This window comes from Lampetra fluviatilis, chromosome 60 (assembly GCF_964198595.1).
Source record: "Lampetra fluviatilis chromosome 60, kcLamFluv1.1, whole genome shotgun sequence".
NCBI classification, from domain to species: domain Eukaryota; kingdom Metazoa; phylum Chordata; class Hyperoartia; order Petromyzontiformes; family Petromyzontidae; genus Lampetra; species Lampetra fluviatilis.
In genome coordinates this window covers 7,232,091-7,247,683 of record NC_136334.1, presented here as the reverse complement: position 1 = coordinate 7,247,683, position 15,593 = coordinate 7,232,091, and the positions used below count along the sequence as shown (strand labels likewise).

At 51.6% G+C, this 15,593-nt stretch overlaps 1 protein-coding gene across 4 annotated transcripts; it reads right to left on the bottom strand.

Moving 5' to 3' along the window:
* Window positions 1–846: 846 nt before the first annotated feature.
* Window positions 847–12,568, bottom strand: PGAP2 (post-GPI attachment to proteins 2). Of its 4 annotated transcripts, none has more exons than XM_078881163.1 (6): window positions 12,308–12,568; window positions 6,803–6,999; window positions 5,662–5,968; window positions 4,679–4,773; window positions 3,594–3,702; window positions 847–2,926 (listed from the first exon to the last, which is right to left on the bottom strand). In XM_078881163.1, exons 2-6 carry the CDS (start codon window positions 6,977–6,979, stop codon window positions 2,796–2,798), a joined length of 819 nt encoding a protein of 272 aa, XP_078737289.1. In that variant the 5' UTR covers window positions 6,980–6,999; window positions 12,308–12,568; the 3' UTR covers window positions 847–2,795. The 4 variants fall into 4 exon arrangements, with proteins under 4 accessions (XP_078737289.1, XP_078737291.1, XP_078737292.1 ...); XM_078881165.1 differs by lacking the exon at window positions 12,308–12,568 and adding an exon at window positions 12,130–12,265; XM_078881166.1 differs by lacking the exon at window positions 12,308–12,568 and adding an exon at window positions 12,027–12,102.
* Between the last annotated feature and the right edge of the window lie 3,025 nt (window positions 12,569–15,593).

Here is a 15,593-nt window from a genome sequence, read left to right as displayed (position 1 = left end):
AGTGAGGGTGTTGCCACCTGCGTCTTATAATCCGGAGGTCATGGCGACTCGAGTCCAAGTCGTGTTAACCAGGCTTAGCGCCTGCTTAGCTTGCGAGAGAGCTCACCGGGGTCGCGGTAACTCTGCAGGGGGCGATTTTACCAAATGCGTCCATTCGATGGCGTGCCATGCGGGGGCGATGGTGGGTGTCGTGTCACAACCACGTGGTGTTGATGACGTAGCCGACTACGTTGACGATGTCGACGTTGACTTTGTTGACTTTTATTGTCCACTAGCTTGACCACCCGGCTTCGCCCGTGACTTGGATTCACCACGCCCGGCCGTCTTTGTCTCCCCAGTGGCGATGTTCACACACCACACCAGTTACTCGTTTGAGGCTGAGTCGACCTAGGGGAGGCCCAGGACCCGGTTAAAATAATCGTCACTGGTGGTGGCCGTGAGCGGGAATCGAACTCGGGTCACCGGGTTCGTAGCGCGGCGCGCTAAGCACGACGCATGCGAGGGTCACGTGACAGACGTGACGTCACAGCTCACTTGCCGTGCAACAAATATCTGCATTATTGCGCCCACCCACGAAAAAAATATCAAAGTGTATTTGTATAATGTTTGCATGGTGTACAGTCTGGAAAGTACCCACATGGCAAATTTCAAGTTTGTTGCATGTCGGGAAGTACGACAAACATTTTGAACACATTTTTTCTTGGATTTTCTGTTTGCACATAGTCACTTTAAGATGTTTTTTGTTCATGTTTTTGTTTTTTTGTTTGTTGCGGTTGCACCCGATTCAAGAGCCGAATGGCTCACAGGGCTTTACCTAATAAATGAAACTTGAAACAATCACAAATTTCCATTTTATATATAGATGATCACAATAGTGGATTACATTATTGATGATGATGTTGTTGTTGAAGACTCAGAGAGAGCACGACTCAGAGAGAGGACTAAGATAGAGAATGACTCAGAGGGAGAGGACTTAGAGAACGACTCAGAGATATAAAGGACGACTCAGAGAGAGGCCGACTCAGAGAGAGGACGACTCAGAGAGAGAGGATGACTCAGAGGACGAGAGGCACCAAGAGGCAACACAGACGAACGAGGCAGCAGCAGCCACGCGGTGGTGACGAGGCGCTAGACAACAATTATCCAAGTTCTGCAGCCCTCTCTATATATAAAAGGCGTTATTGGCCAAGTTGTGAGCGTTTATAGACGTGGGAGGAAACCCCACGCGTGCCAGGGAGGCAGAACCCATCTAGTGCTGAACGAGTAATCGATTAATTGCAATTTAAAACAATGTGATTAGCAAATCACAAAGGCTGCGATTGTTAAAATCCTATTAATTTCTTATTTGAATTGTTTAATTTTCGTTATTATAACTTTATTTATTTAACAAGTGTTCTATGTTTGATTGTTCTATTTCTATTAATTTTTTTAAAATAAATACATGTTGGAAGCAATTCATATCTTTTAAGTTTTCATCCTTGAATTAGTATAGAGCAGTTCATATTTTGATGGTATCATGTGGTAATGCTTCATCACGTTTTAAATCTATTGCTCAGTGAATATTGAACTGAAGCTTGACTTAAAAAATTTAATCGCAAATCAAATCGCAATGTCAGAAACATCGCATTTAAAATATTTTCCCCAAATCCCAATTCCCTCCCAGAGCGGTACAGTCCACACACGCCGCCTGCTGGCAGAGCCAGGGAGTACGACTCCTCCCCCACCCACAGCGAAGGGAGTTCCACGCAACATCTGCGAGTGATCCACCAACACCCGCTGCTACGGCTGCCTCCTCCACAGCGCTGGCTCACTGCAGGCAGCAGCAGCAGCGTAGCGTAGCCACCAACACGGCCAGGATCAAGGCTCTCTCAGGCACGGGTCACTCTCAGCCGCTTCCAAAGACTCGCGGAGCGAGCGGCTTGGCTCAGGCTTGGCTAACGGGAGTCCTCCTGAGTGTGACTGGGACCAGGCGCAGAGAGACACGGGGTCTTGAGTCTCAGGGATGGGACCATGCATTGAGACACGGGGACTCGGAGACACGGGGTCTTGAGTCTCAGGGATGGGCCAACACACAGAGACACAGGGACTCGGAGACACGGGGTCTTGAGACTCATGGCTGGGACCAGGCACAGAGAGACACAGGGACACACAGAGACACGGGGTCTTCAGTCTCATGGATGGGACCATGCAGAGAGACACGGGGACCCACAGAGACTCAGGGTGTTCAGTCTCAGGGATGGGCCAACACAGAGACACGGGGACTCAGAGACACGGGGTCTTGAGACTCAGGGATGGGGCCACGCAGAGAGACAGTCCCCGATGGCGCCATCACGGCACCGAGTCAGCCTCTCAGCTCCGACTTGCCCCGTCACAACAGGCGCGCTTGCTTTGGTCTGGTGGTGATGATGGTGGTGGTGATGATGGTGGTGGTGATGGTGGCGATGGTGGCGATTATGGCGGTGGTGATGGGGTCTCTGTATAGGGGTCAGGGTCTCTGTTGGGGTCAGGGTCTCCGTCTAGGGGTCAGGGTCTCTGTTGGGGTCAGGGTCTCTGTTGGGGTCAGGGTCTCTGTATAGGGGTCAGGGTCTCCGTGCTGGGGTCAGGGTCTCTGTTGGGGTCAGGGTCTCTGTATAGGGGTCAGGGTCTCCGTGCTGGGGTCAGGGTCTCTGTTGGGGTCAGGGTCTCTGTCTAGGGGTCAGGGTCTCCCTGTAGGGGTCAGGGTCTCCGTGTAGGGGTCCATGTTGCAGTAGCCCCCCCTCCCCCACCCCCCACTGTAGGGGGGTGGCCCCCCACTCTCAGAAGCGCTTGTCAGGTGGTGAGGGGCCGACGAGAAGCTGCAAGGAGCTGAAATCCCAGACGGCTGTCCAGTGGAACGCGATGTTCGAGAACACCACGGCGTACTCGCAGAGCGCAAACAGCGTGTACACTGCACACGCAAGCACACACGCACAACAACAACAACAACCGCCATTCACCACTAAGTGGCGGTGACGTCACCACGACGATTGTGCCAGGCCATGTTCACCTTGAGGCCACGTGAAGTGTCGAATGCCCGCTGGCAGGAGGGCACGGGGCAGACCCAGCAGGTGCCATGGGTCGACTGACCGAGATGACCGAGATGACTGGCAGATGCACCACCTGTGCCCCCTACTGTGCCAACTTGCTGTGCTTTAGCCACCCGGCGCTCCGCTCGTTGTTGTGAGCGTCGCTCCTCCGCCCTCCGTTGTTGTTGGAGGGCGACTGCCTCCAACTGCCCAGTAGCGTCCTTCACGAGCCTCCTCCACAGAGGCCGATCTTGACACCGCTGGTACCGGTCATCGGCAAGTCCACTCAGCTCCACGTCCTCCTGTACCACATCACTCCATCTCTTCTCTAGCCCGTGTCGTGCCCATTTAACCCCCTCTATGCGGCCAAACAGAAGCTGCTTGGGCATGCGGTGGCTGGGCATGTGGCCGACATGACCCACCCACTACACTCACCTACCCACTCAACAACTCACTCAATTACCCACCAACCCATTAAATTCATCCACTCATCGACCATTTCACTCACCCTTCCACTCACTTTGCCCCCCTCACCCCACCCCCGCTCACCGCCGGGCTCGCAGTAGCGGTTGTGACGCCTGTAGGCGCACACCGCGAGAAGGCAGGACAGCAAGTTGATCGCCGCCAGCCTCCGCTTCCACAGGTACGACCGGCGCTCCTGGGGTCACGGGGTTATGGCGGCACGGGGTCACGGACCACAGAGGGCCGCTGCATTGTACTGATGATGATGATAGTGGTAATGATGATGATAGTGGTGGTGATGATGATGATAGTGGTGATGATGATGATAGTGGTGGTAGTGATGATGATGATGGTGGTGGTGGTGATGATGATGATGATGGTGGTGGTGGTGATGATGATGATGGTGGTGGTGGTGGTGGTGATGATGATGATGATGGTGGTGGTGATGATGATGATAGTGGTGGTGATGATGATGGTGGTAGTGATGATGATAAGCTGCTGATGATGATGGTGGTGTTGATGGTGATGATGATAGTGGTGATGATGATGATAGTGGTGGTAGTGATGATGATGATGGTGGTGGTGGTGACGATGATGATGATGATGGTGGTGGTGGTGGTGATGATGGTGATGGTGGTGGTGATGATGATGATGGTGGTGGTGATGATGATGATGATAGTGGTGGTGATGATGATGGTGGTAGTGATGATGATAAGCTGCTGATGATGATGGTGGTGTTGATGGTGATGGCAGTCATTATTGTAGAGATGATGATGGTGATGGTTGTGACAGTCACTATGGCAGTCATAATAATGATGGTAGCGACGATGATGGCGGTGGTTGTAACAGTCACTGTGGCAGTGAAAATGACGATGGCGGTAGTGATATGATGGTAGTGATGAAGATGGTGGTGATGACGATGACGATGATGCTGGTGACAATGAAGCTCATGGCAATGATAAGTCGACAGTATTGCTGCTGCTGCTACTGCTGCTGATGGTGGTGATGGCGAGGACGATAACAATTTGGTGATGACCAAGTTGCCGATAACCGAGCGTGTTGCTTCCGCCGATGACGACGGCGATCACGCCGCTGCTTCTGCCGACAACTCCCGATGATGACGATGGTGATGATGACGATGACGGCGACGAGGTAGCAGCGCTGCCCCTCACCTCGTCGCTAGCTGCGTAACTCCACAGACGGCACGTGAGCAGCATGTAGCAAGCAGCTCCCAGGATGAACGTGACGAAGGCCAGCTTGTGCAGAGCTGCGCCACCCACAGACACAAACAGACAAAGGTTCCCTCCCCCAACTGTAGCCTTCACGCACTGTCGGGGCAAGTGCTATCAGCGAGCGGCAGCGCCTAGGCCAAGAAGGCCATCGGAGACGTTAGATATCTTTAAGTCTGAACTTCGATGTAAAGCTTCTTTCGTGACTGCAGGGATTCATCTTCTTGGTTCTTTCGGTAAAGTCACGTAGAAGGGAAGTAATAAAATAATAAAAATAAAACATAAAAAAATTTCGATTTAAAGCTTCTTTCGTGACTGCAGGGATTCATCTTCTTGGTTCTTTCGGTAAAGTCACGGAGAAGGGAAATAATAAAATAATAAAATATTATAAAATAATTCTCACAAGAATTCTAAAATAATTCTCACAAGAATTATTTTATTATTTTTTTATTATTATTTTTTTTATTTTATGATTTTATTATTACCCTTCAACGTGACTTTACCGAAAGAACCAAGAAGATCTTTAAGTCTGTTTTTGTTTTTAACTCTTAAAACTGCCCAGTCCTGGCCGTTTACCCTGTGCCAGGTTCGGTTCATTTCCCGGCTTTCCATACACGGTGGTCGAGCGTTGGCGGGATCTACGGAGAAGATGCGCCCCCCCCCCCCCCCCCCTTTACAAACTTCAATGATCACGAAGGCCGTCGCGTGGCCGAGACCACGCACGCCCCGGCTGCCTTTGCCTCCCCCGCCGCCGACGCGGTTTCAAACGCCGCCGCGCCAGGAGGCCCCAAGGGGAGGCCACGGACCGGACCAGAAAGTCGTCGGCCGAGGTTGGCCGCGAGCGGCGATCGTGCTCGTGCGCCGACCGCTGCGCCACCGCTCCCCATTGCCCCCCCCCCCACCCCCCCTCTGCCCCCCACCCCCACCGTGGTTCTCATTCGACGAGACGTTCGTGAGGCCCAGGAGGCCGCCGAGCTCCGCCAGGTTGGCGAGGAACGCCAGGCGCGGCAGCCGGAGGGCCGCTATGCGGCGACCTCCACCGTCGCCGCCACCGCGGTGGAGCAGCAGGAGGGGGGCCGCGGTGCCGGGGGGGTGGCTGCGGTAGCGGCGCAAGTAGGCGAGCGCCAGCAGGAGGCGTGGCGGCGCGTGCAGCCCGAGCAGCGTGCGCCACACGTAGCGCTGCGGCGTGAAGCCGCCGATCGCGGCGCTGATCGACGGCAGCAGGTTCCACACCTGGGCGGGCGGGTGGGTTGGGGCATAGGGGTGGTGAGCACACTCACCGCCACTCACCGCCGCTCACCGCCACTCACAGCCGCTCACCGCCGCTCACCGCCGCTCACCGCCGCTCACCGGCAGTAGTGGCTGGTGAGCTGGCAGCCCCGGCTTCGAATCTACTCAAGAGCTCGCTTGCTTACCAACTCACTCACTCAGCCACTCACGAACCCCATCACCAAACCGCTCACCAAAACACTCACCAACCGACCTGCTCTTCCATCGCTGTTACCATGGCTACTTCTAGATTTGAAGTTTTCGTGGCTGCAAGGATTCATACCCTTTGTTTTTTTCGGTAAAGTCACGTAGGTAAAAAATGTAAATAAATTAAATCACGACGTTTCGGGCGCAACACAAGCGTCCTTCTTCAGGTGGGGGTGAACTTCACTCGCCGATTCCTCCTCCCGTGTCGGTCACCCAGACATCTCATCCACCAAACCACCTAGTCATCACTCACCCACCCACCCACCCAACCACCCACCCACCCACTCACCCACCCACTCAACCACCTACCTACCCACCCACTCACCCACCCACCCACCCAACCACCCACCCACTCACCCTGCCACACACCCAACCACCCACCCACTCACCCAGTCACCCACCAACTCACTGACCCACCCACCAACTCACCCAGCCACCCACCAACTCACTGAGCCATCCACCCACTCACCCAATAGCTTACCCCCTCACTCACTTACCCACCCAACCCACTCACAACCTGATCCACTCGCTGTGTGTTAACTCATCTCGCTCACCCCCCCCAGCTCACCCCCCTTCCCCCCCGCCGCTCACCCCACAGTGAGTGGCCGTGGAGGCGTCGAAGTGGTACAGGAGGGACCAGGCGACGCAGAAGAAGAACGCCACCAGAGGGAGACTGACGGAGGCATGAACCAGGTGAGCCATGGGCAGCCTCACCAGCCACGGCTCCCGCTCACCACCGCCACTAGCCGCCAGGGGCAGGGGCAGCATCGCAGGGGCTCGGGGCAGCGCTGGGCAGACGGGGAGACGAAAGACGGACGTCATTACACGCGTGTACACACAGACAATTTCTAATTCAGTTTCATTTATTAGGATTTACCCTTGAGCCATTCGGCTCTTGATTTGGGTGCAACCGCAACAAACAAACAGACAGACATATTCTCGATTTGAAGTTTTCGTGACTGCAAGGGTCCATACTCTTTTGTTTTTTCGGTAAAGTCACGTAGGTAAAAAATTTAAACAAAAAATATTTTTTGTTTTTGTTCTATGAAAATAAGACAGACATATGTAGACACATACAATATAGGTTTTTGGGTCAGATCGCGTTATTTATAAATGTGTCGTAACCCTCCACCACCCGACACGGCCAAACAGTAAAAAATTGCGTCACGTTTTCAAAGGACAAAATAATTCACTTCTTTAGCCCACCGGTGTGCTGAAGAGAGAATCAACAGCATTTGAAGATTTGAGTAGTACGACGTTTCGCTGATAATTACAATCAGCTTCATCGGGCAAGAATGGTGAAGCTCTCCTGTTGTTTCCGGTCTTAAATAGAGCAGACACCTAGAGGGGTCACCTCCTCCTTCACCTCCTCCTCACCATGCCTCATCATCGCCTGCTCCACTCGCGATGAGACGGAGTAGTCTTGGGTGCAGAAGAGACTAACTACGGACCCAGGGAAGAGACTCCCTATGTACACTGGGTGTATTTAGTGAGCCTATATAGACTTGGTCTCTGTAGACTCACTAGACTGGGTGTCACAAGAGACTGGGTCTCTGTAGACTCACTAGACTGGGTGTCACAGGAGACTGGGTCTCTGTAGACTCACTAGACTGGGTGTCACAAAAGACTGGTGCTCTGTAGACTCACTAGACTGGGTGTCACAAGAGACTGGGTCTCTGTAGACTCACTAGACTGGGTGTCACAAGAGACTGGGTCTCTGTAGACTCACTAGACTGGGTGTCACAGGAGACTTGGTCTCTGTAGACTCACTAGACTGGGTGTCACAAAAGACTGGTGCTCTGTAGACTCACTAGACTGGGTGTCACAAGAGACTGGGTCTCTGTAGACTCACTAGACTGGGTGTCACAAGAGACTGGGTCTCTGTAGACTCACTAGACTGGGTGTCACAAGAGACTGGGTCTCTGTAGACTCACTAGACTGGGTGTCAAACACTGGGTGAGGAGTCCAACTGGAGAGGTGCGGGCTACGGGTAAACCGCTTAGCTACGCCAGCGATTATATCCCCAGCGTCATGGGGGCTTAGTGTTGAGAGGGGGGGGGCACAGGAGGGGAAACCTTGCCCAAGAGACCCCAGAAACCCCACCACAGGACCCAGAGACCCCAGTGATATCCCATTCATTCGCCAAGGGCCCAGTGTAGCTCGTTTTCAGAAGCGACCTGGCCACCAAAAATGGTGGCTCAACCGAGTGGCCAATCGCCGTGCGGGACATTTATCCTGAAATGTGGTAGGTCACAGTGGAGGACCCGGAGGAAAACTCCACGCGACCACGGGGAGAACATGCCAACTCCAAATATACAGCAGGTGTCAGGGCAGGGATGGAACCCACGACAGCCTGGATACCAAGGCGAGGCAGTTGACATCTCATCACCGCGGCACCCTAAGAGGATCACAAAATCCTTACAGGGCCCTATTCAGGCACCTCCCACATACCCAGTTGGGCACCCCAGCCACTTCAAAGATACCACAGAGACCCCAGTCAAAAGCCCCCCCCCCATTAATAGCCCAATCACAGACCCCATTGACTGATCCCTGAGACACCGTTCTGAGGTCAAATTCTGGGATAACCCAGAGACCCCATTCATTTACCAAAGATCCAGAGACCCAATTCATTTACCAAAGATCCAGAGACCCCATTCATTTACCAAAGACGCAGAGACCCAATTCATTTACCAAAGACCCACAGACCCAATTCATTTACCAAAGACGCAGAGACCCAATTCATTTACCAAAGATCCAGAGACCCCATTCATTTACCAAAGACGCAGAGACCCCATTCATTTACCAAAGATCCAGAGACCCCATTCATTTACCAAAGACGCAGAGACCCCATTCATTTACCAAAGATCCAGAGACCCAATTCATTTACCAAAGACGCAGAGACCCCATTCATTTACCAAAGATCCAGAGACCCCATTCATTTACCAAAGACGCAGAGACCCCATTCATTTACCAAAGATCCAGAGACCCCATTCATTTACCAAAGACGCAGAGACCCCATTCATTTACCAAAGATCCAGAGACCCCATTCATTTACCAAAGACCCACAGACCCCATTCATTTACCAAAGACGCAGAGACCCCATTCATTTACCAAAGATCCAGAGACCCCATTCATTTACCAAAGACGCAGAGACCCAATTCATTTACCAAAGATCCAGAGACCCAATTCATTTACCAAAGACGCAGAGACCCAATTCATTTACCAAAGATCCAGAGACCCAATTCATTTACCAAAGACGCAGAGACCCCATTCATTTACCAAAGATCCAGAGACCCCATTCATTTACCAAAGACCCACAGACCCCATTCATTTACCAAAGATCCAGAGACCCCATTCATTTACCAAAGATCCAGAGACCCCATTCATTTACCAAAGATCCAGAGACCCAATTCATTTACCAAAGATCCAGAGACCCAATTCATTTACCAAAGACCCACAGACCCCATTCATTTACCAAAGATCCAGAGACCCAATTCATTTACCAAAGATCCAGAGACCCCATTCATTTACCAAAGATCCAGAGACCCAATTCATTTACCAAAGATCCAGAGACCCAATTCATTTACCAAAGATCCAGAGACCCCATTCATTTACCAAAGATCCAGAGACCCAATTCATTTACCAAAGATCCAGAGACCCCATTCATTTACCAAAGATCCAGAGACCCCATTCATTTACCAAAGACCCACAGACCCCATTCATTTACCAAAGATCCAGAGACCCAATTCATTTACCAAAGATCCAGAGACCCCATTCATTTACCAAAGACGCAGAGACCCAATTCATTTACCAAAGATCCAGAGACCCCATTCATTTACCAAAGATCCAGAGACCCAATTCATTTACCAAAGATCCAGAGACCCCATTCATTTACCAAAGACGCAGAGACCCAATTCATTTACCAAAGATCCAGAGACCCAATTCATTTACCAAAGACGCAGAGACCCAATTCATTTACCAAAGATCCAGAGACCCAATTCATTTACCAAAGACGCAGAGACCCAATTCATTTACCAAAGATCCAGAGACCCAATTCATTTACCAAAGACCCACAGACCCCATTCATTTACCAAAGACGCAGAGACCCCATTCATTTACCAAAGATCCAGAGACCCCATTCATTTACCAAAGATCCAGAGACCCCATTCATTTACCAAAGATCCAGAGACCCCATTCATTTACCAAAGACGCAGAGACCCAATTCATTTACCAAAGATCCAGAGACCCCATTCATTTACCAAAGACGCAGAGACCCAATTCATTTACCAAAGATCCAGAGACCCCATTCATTTACCAAAGATCCAGAGACCCCATTCATTTACCAAAGACCCACAGACCCCATTCATTTACCAAAGACGCAGAGACCCCATTCATTTACCAAAGATCCAGAGACCCCATTCATTTACCAAAGATCCAGAGACCCCATTCATTTACCAAAGATCCAGAGACCCCATTCATTTACCAAAGATCCAGAGACCCCATTAATTTACCAAAGATCCAGAGACCCCATTAATTTACCAAAGATCCAGAGACCCCATTCATTTACCAAAGACGCAGAGACCCCATTCATTTACCAAAGATCCAGAGACCCCATTCATTTACCAAAGATCCAGAGACCCAATTCATTTACCAAAGACGCAGAGACCCAATTCATTTACCAAAGATCCAGAGACCCCATTCATTTACCAAAGACCCACAGACCCCATTCATTTACCAAAGACGCAGAGACCCCATTCATTTACCAAAGATCCAGAGACCCCATTCATTTACCAAAGATCCAGAGACCCCATTCATTTACCAAAGATCCAGAGACCCAATTCATTTACCAAAGACGCAGAGACCCAATTCATTTACCAAAGATCCAGAGACCCCATTCATTTACCAAAGATCCAGAGACCCCATTCATTTACCAAAGATCCAGAGACCCCATTCATTTACCAAAGACGCAGAGACCCAATTCATTTACCAAAGATCCAGAGACCCCATTCATTTACCAAAGACGCAGAGACCCAATTCATTTACCAAAGATCCAGAGACCCCATTCATTTACCAAAGATCCAGAGACCCCATTCATTTACCAAAGACCCACAGACCCCATTCATTTACCAAAGACGCAGAGACCCCATTCATTTACCAAAGATCCAGAGACCCCATTCATTTACCAAAGATCCAGAGACCCCATTAATTTACCAAAGATCCAGAGACCCCATTCATTTACCAAAGACGCAGAGACCCCATTCATTTACCAAAGACGCAGAGACCCCATTCATTTACCAAAGATCCAGAGACCCCATTCATTTACCAAAGATCCAGAGACCCAATTCATTTACCAAAGACGCAGAGACCCAATTCATTTACCAAAGATCCAGAGACCCAATTCATTTACCAAAGATCCAGAGACCCCATTCATTTACCAAAGACGCAGAGACCCAATTCATTTACCAAAGATCCAGACCCAATTCATTTACCAAAGACCTAATTTAGACCCCCAGCGACCAGATCCCAAAAACGCCTCGAGTCAGACCCCCCCCCCCCCCCACAGAGACCCCGGTCGATTGAGAGGCCTCATTGAGACCCCAAATTATTAGACCCCTCATTGACAGAATCCCTTAAACCCCAACAAGTCCCAAGTCAGACACCAATTGACGATAGACCCCGTTCACAGACCCCTGCGAGACAACCCTTTCATTGATACCACCCCTTGCACCAAAGACCCCGTTTAACCCCCACGCAGTGAGATTCACCAAGCAGGAAAGACCCCCCGTGCCCATCGAGACCCCAGTTGCGTACAGACCTGGGATTTAACGACAAAAGTCACGGCACAATTCACCAAATTTGTATATTTTGTAACTCTTAAGAGTTGAATCTTGATTTGAAGCTTAAGAGTTGATGCTCACGCGAGCATTGTTGAAGCGTCGGTTCTCAAACTCCCGTCTGCAGCCCTGCAGAGCCTGGTGGTGGAAACTCCACATTGATGTGGCGGGGGCCGAGTACATCCACACGACGAACGGCTGTTGGGGTTTCAAAATCAGAACGTGGCCCGGTCTCGCACCCCCCACCCCACCAAGACCCTACCGAGCCCCTCGCCTCCTCCGCGGTAGAGGCGTCCAGGCGAGCAGGGAGTCGGGCGTGGCCTCCTCGGCCGAGCGGCCCGTGAGGGGCGCAGGGACTCGGCGTCTCTGGGGTGTCCCTCGGGGTGTCCCCGCCGCCGTGAGGAGGGAGGAGGCGGCGGCGAGGGGGCGCGGGAAGGAGGCGGCGGAGACGCGGAGATCGCCGGTCACGGCTCCATGGTTCTCGAGTACATGTCGACTTCCGTAGTGACGTCATCGGTGCTGCCCGCAGCCATATTGGGTAGGGCGGAGGGGGGCGGTCCCGATTAAAAACGAAGAATCGTCCCTGAGCAAGATGGCCACTCTATCCCTGAGCAAGATGACCCGATTCCTGAGCAAGATGGCCACTCCAATCCCTGAGCAAGATGGTTACGTAGTTCTTGAGCAAAATGGCCCCATCCCTGAGCAAGATGGCCACGTTATCCTTGAGTAAGAGAATTTACATTTTAGTCATTGTACGTTTCATAAAAACAAATTAACAAGTAAACAATGCACTTCCTTGACATTCATGAGGATATATTGATTGTGTGAAGGGGACATTGCTCATTGTATACGTATCAGTGTATTTGAGTGTTTATGTGTGTGGAGCGGTTAGCGCGCTACGAACCCGGCGACCCGAGTTCGATTCCCGCTCACGGCCACCAACACCGGTGACGATTATCTGAACCGGTCCTGGGCCTCCCCTAGGTCGACTCGGCCTCAAATGAGTACCTAGTGCGGTGTGTAAACATCGCCACTGGGGAGACAAAGGCGGCCGGGCGTGGTGCTGGCCACCCACCCCCTCGTGTGTCGTGCAGGCCTTCATAGGTGCTCACTAACAACACTTGTCCCAAGAGTCCGTTAAGGCTACACGGGGGATCTTTGTCTTTGTTTTTTTTATAACACCCCTTCCCTCCTAGTTGGTGCCGGACGGTAACGCTGTGGTGAGCAGTGACATGGGGGGAGGGCCAATTTCGATTGGCCTCGGAGTTCCTCCCGAAACAGCAAAAAACCACTGCGGGTGGCCACGTGGAATGTTCGAACGCTCACTGCGGAGGAGAGGCTTCCACTCCTCTGTTGGGAGCTGGAGCGGTACCGCCTGGATCTCTGTGGTATTCATGAGGTCCGATGGACCGGCTTTTGCTCCTGACACCATAAAGGATGGACAGTCCTCTACTCGGAGCAGGAGACTGCCAATTAACAGAGAGTAGCACTTCTTCTGAACGTGGCGATGAGGTGTGGGAGGCTGTAAGCTCATGGCTACTGTGGGCTCGCCTTCCCATCATCCAGAGGCCAGGAAATGAGCGAGGTTTAGGACTGTTGCTCATGCAGCTGAAATGGCTGCTTTGGGTACATGGTCCAAACATCCCCAGGGACCCTGGCTGATAGAGGAGGTGTTCAAGCTGGATGAGAAAAAGCGATAGGCCCTCTCTCATCGTCAACAGCATCCGACATCAGAGAATGAGGGGGCTTACCGCAGCCTTCGCTCAGAGTTTCGGAGAGCCGTGAAGCGCTGCAAGGATGGGTGGTGGTTGTGGGTTGCTGAGGAGATGGAGTCTGCCTCAGTGGCCCGTGATCACAAATCACTGTTTAACTCCATCAAAAAAGTAAATTGCAGTGCCACACCTATTACAATCATTAGGGGAAATAAAGGTGATTCAATCTCCGACCCCTAGGAACAGGTTTACAGATTTTCTGAGCATTTCTGAGTTCTTGGGGTGGGATATCCCTTAGCCTGGAAAACATCATGGGGCAAAGTGTGGATGACCTTGCTGAGGTTGTGGTGCCTCAAATATTGCAAGAAGTTGTCACCCCCTGTGAGTGGCTGGCTGAGGTGCCATCTGTTGAGGAAGTACAGAAGGCGATCCAGAGTCTGAGACCAGGAAAAGTACTGGGCAGAGTTGATCTTCCAAGCGAAATGCTGAGGGAGGGTGGCGTTTGTGCACAGACTGCCCTCCATGACATCATAACAACAGTCTGGACCACTGGACGGGTTTGGCAGGATTGGAAGGATGCCCTGGTGGTCCTCCTCTTTAAGAAGGGGACCGCACAGACTGTCACGACTGTAGGGGCATCTCCCTCCTCAATGTGCCGGGAAAGGTCCTGGCAAGGATTATTCAACATCGCCTTACCAGGCATGTTGAAGTGAGGCTTGCGGAGCCCCAATGTGGTTTCAGGAAATGGCGGTCCTGCACAGATGCCATACTTTCTGTCTGTCTGCTACAACAGAGGTGTAGGGGATTCTAACAAGACCTACATATCTGCTTTATTGACCTGGTCAAGGCCTATGATACCATCAGTAGGCCTGGGCTCTGGGTTGTTTTTCGTGCTTTTGGAGTCCCTGACTCTTTGCTCACAATCATTAAGGACCTTCATGATGGTGAGCGGGCCTGGGTAAATCTACGAGGCCAGGAGTCGGAGCCATTCCCTGTTCACCTTGGGGTGCGACAGGAATATCCTCTGGCTCCCACATTATTTAGCTTATACTTCGATCACCTAGTTCATGAAGAATTCGATGGCTGGTACAGATACAATGGGAGGCTGGTCGATGCCCGGGTGCAGTCAAGGGATGGCTCCCTATTGGTCAACCACGTTACGTATGCTGATGATTTGATAATTGCTGCTCACTCAGAGAAGGAGTTGGATATGCTGCTGCTGAACCTGGAGCTTGCCACCAAAAGGTGGGGCCTTACCATAAGCCCAACCAAAACTAAGCTCCTGCCTGGGTATGTTGTACCATCAGACACTCCACCCCCACAACTCCCAATTGGTGATGGGGTATTTGTCAAGAGAATGGAGAGTTTCCTATACCTGGGCAGTGTGATCATGACCGGCCACGGTTTGACAGCAGAGGTCTCACTCCGAATCAGTCGAGCGGCATCATCTTTTCATCAGTTGCATCACGCTCTGTGGAAGCTACCTTGTCTTCTCGGCCACGGTCATGCCCTCCCTTCTCTGTGCTTGCAAAACGTTGATCCCCCCTAATGGAACATCTTCGCTGGTTAGAAATATTCAGGCTGGCCTGGCTATGATCCATCCTTGGTTTAACCAGGCTGGATTGTTTGAGCTCACCAATCCTTGAAAGATCTGGACAAAGTCCCATTGGTGAGCTCCTCCGGCAGGCAAGGCTGCGTTGGCTGGGTCATGTAGCTCGCATGCCCAGCCACCGCATGCCCAAACAGCTTTTGTTCAGCCGGATTGAAGGGACTAAATGGGTGCGGCATGGCTAGAAAAGAGATGGAGTGATGTGGTACAGGAGGATGTGGAGCTAA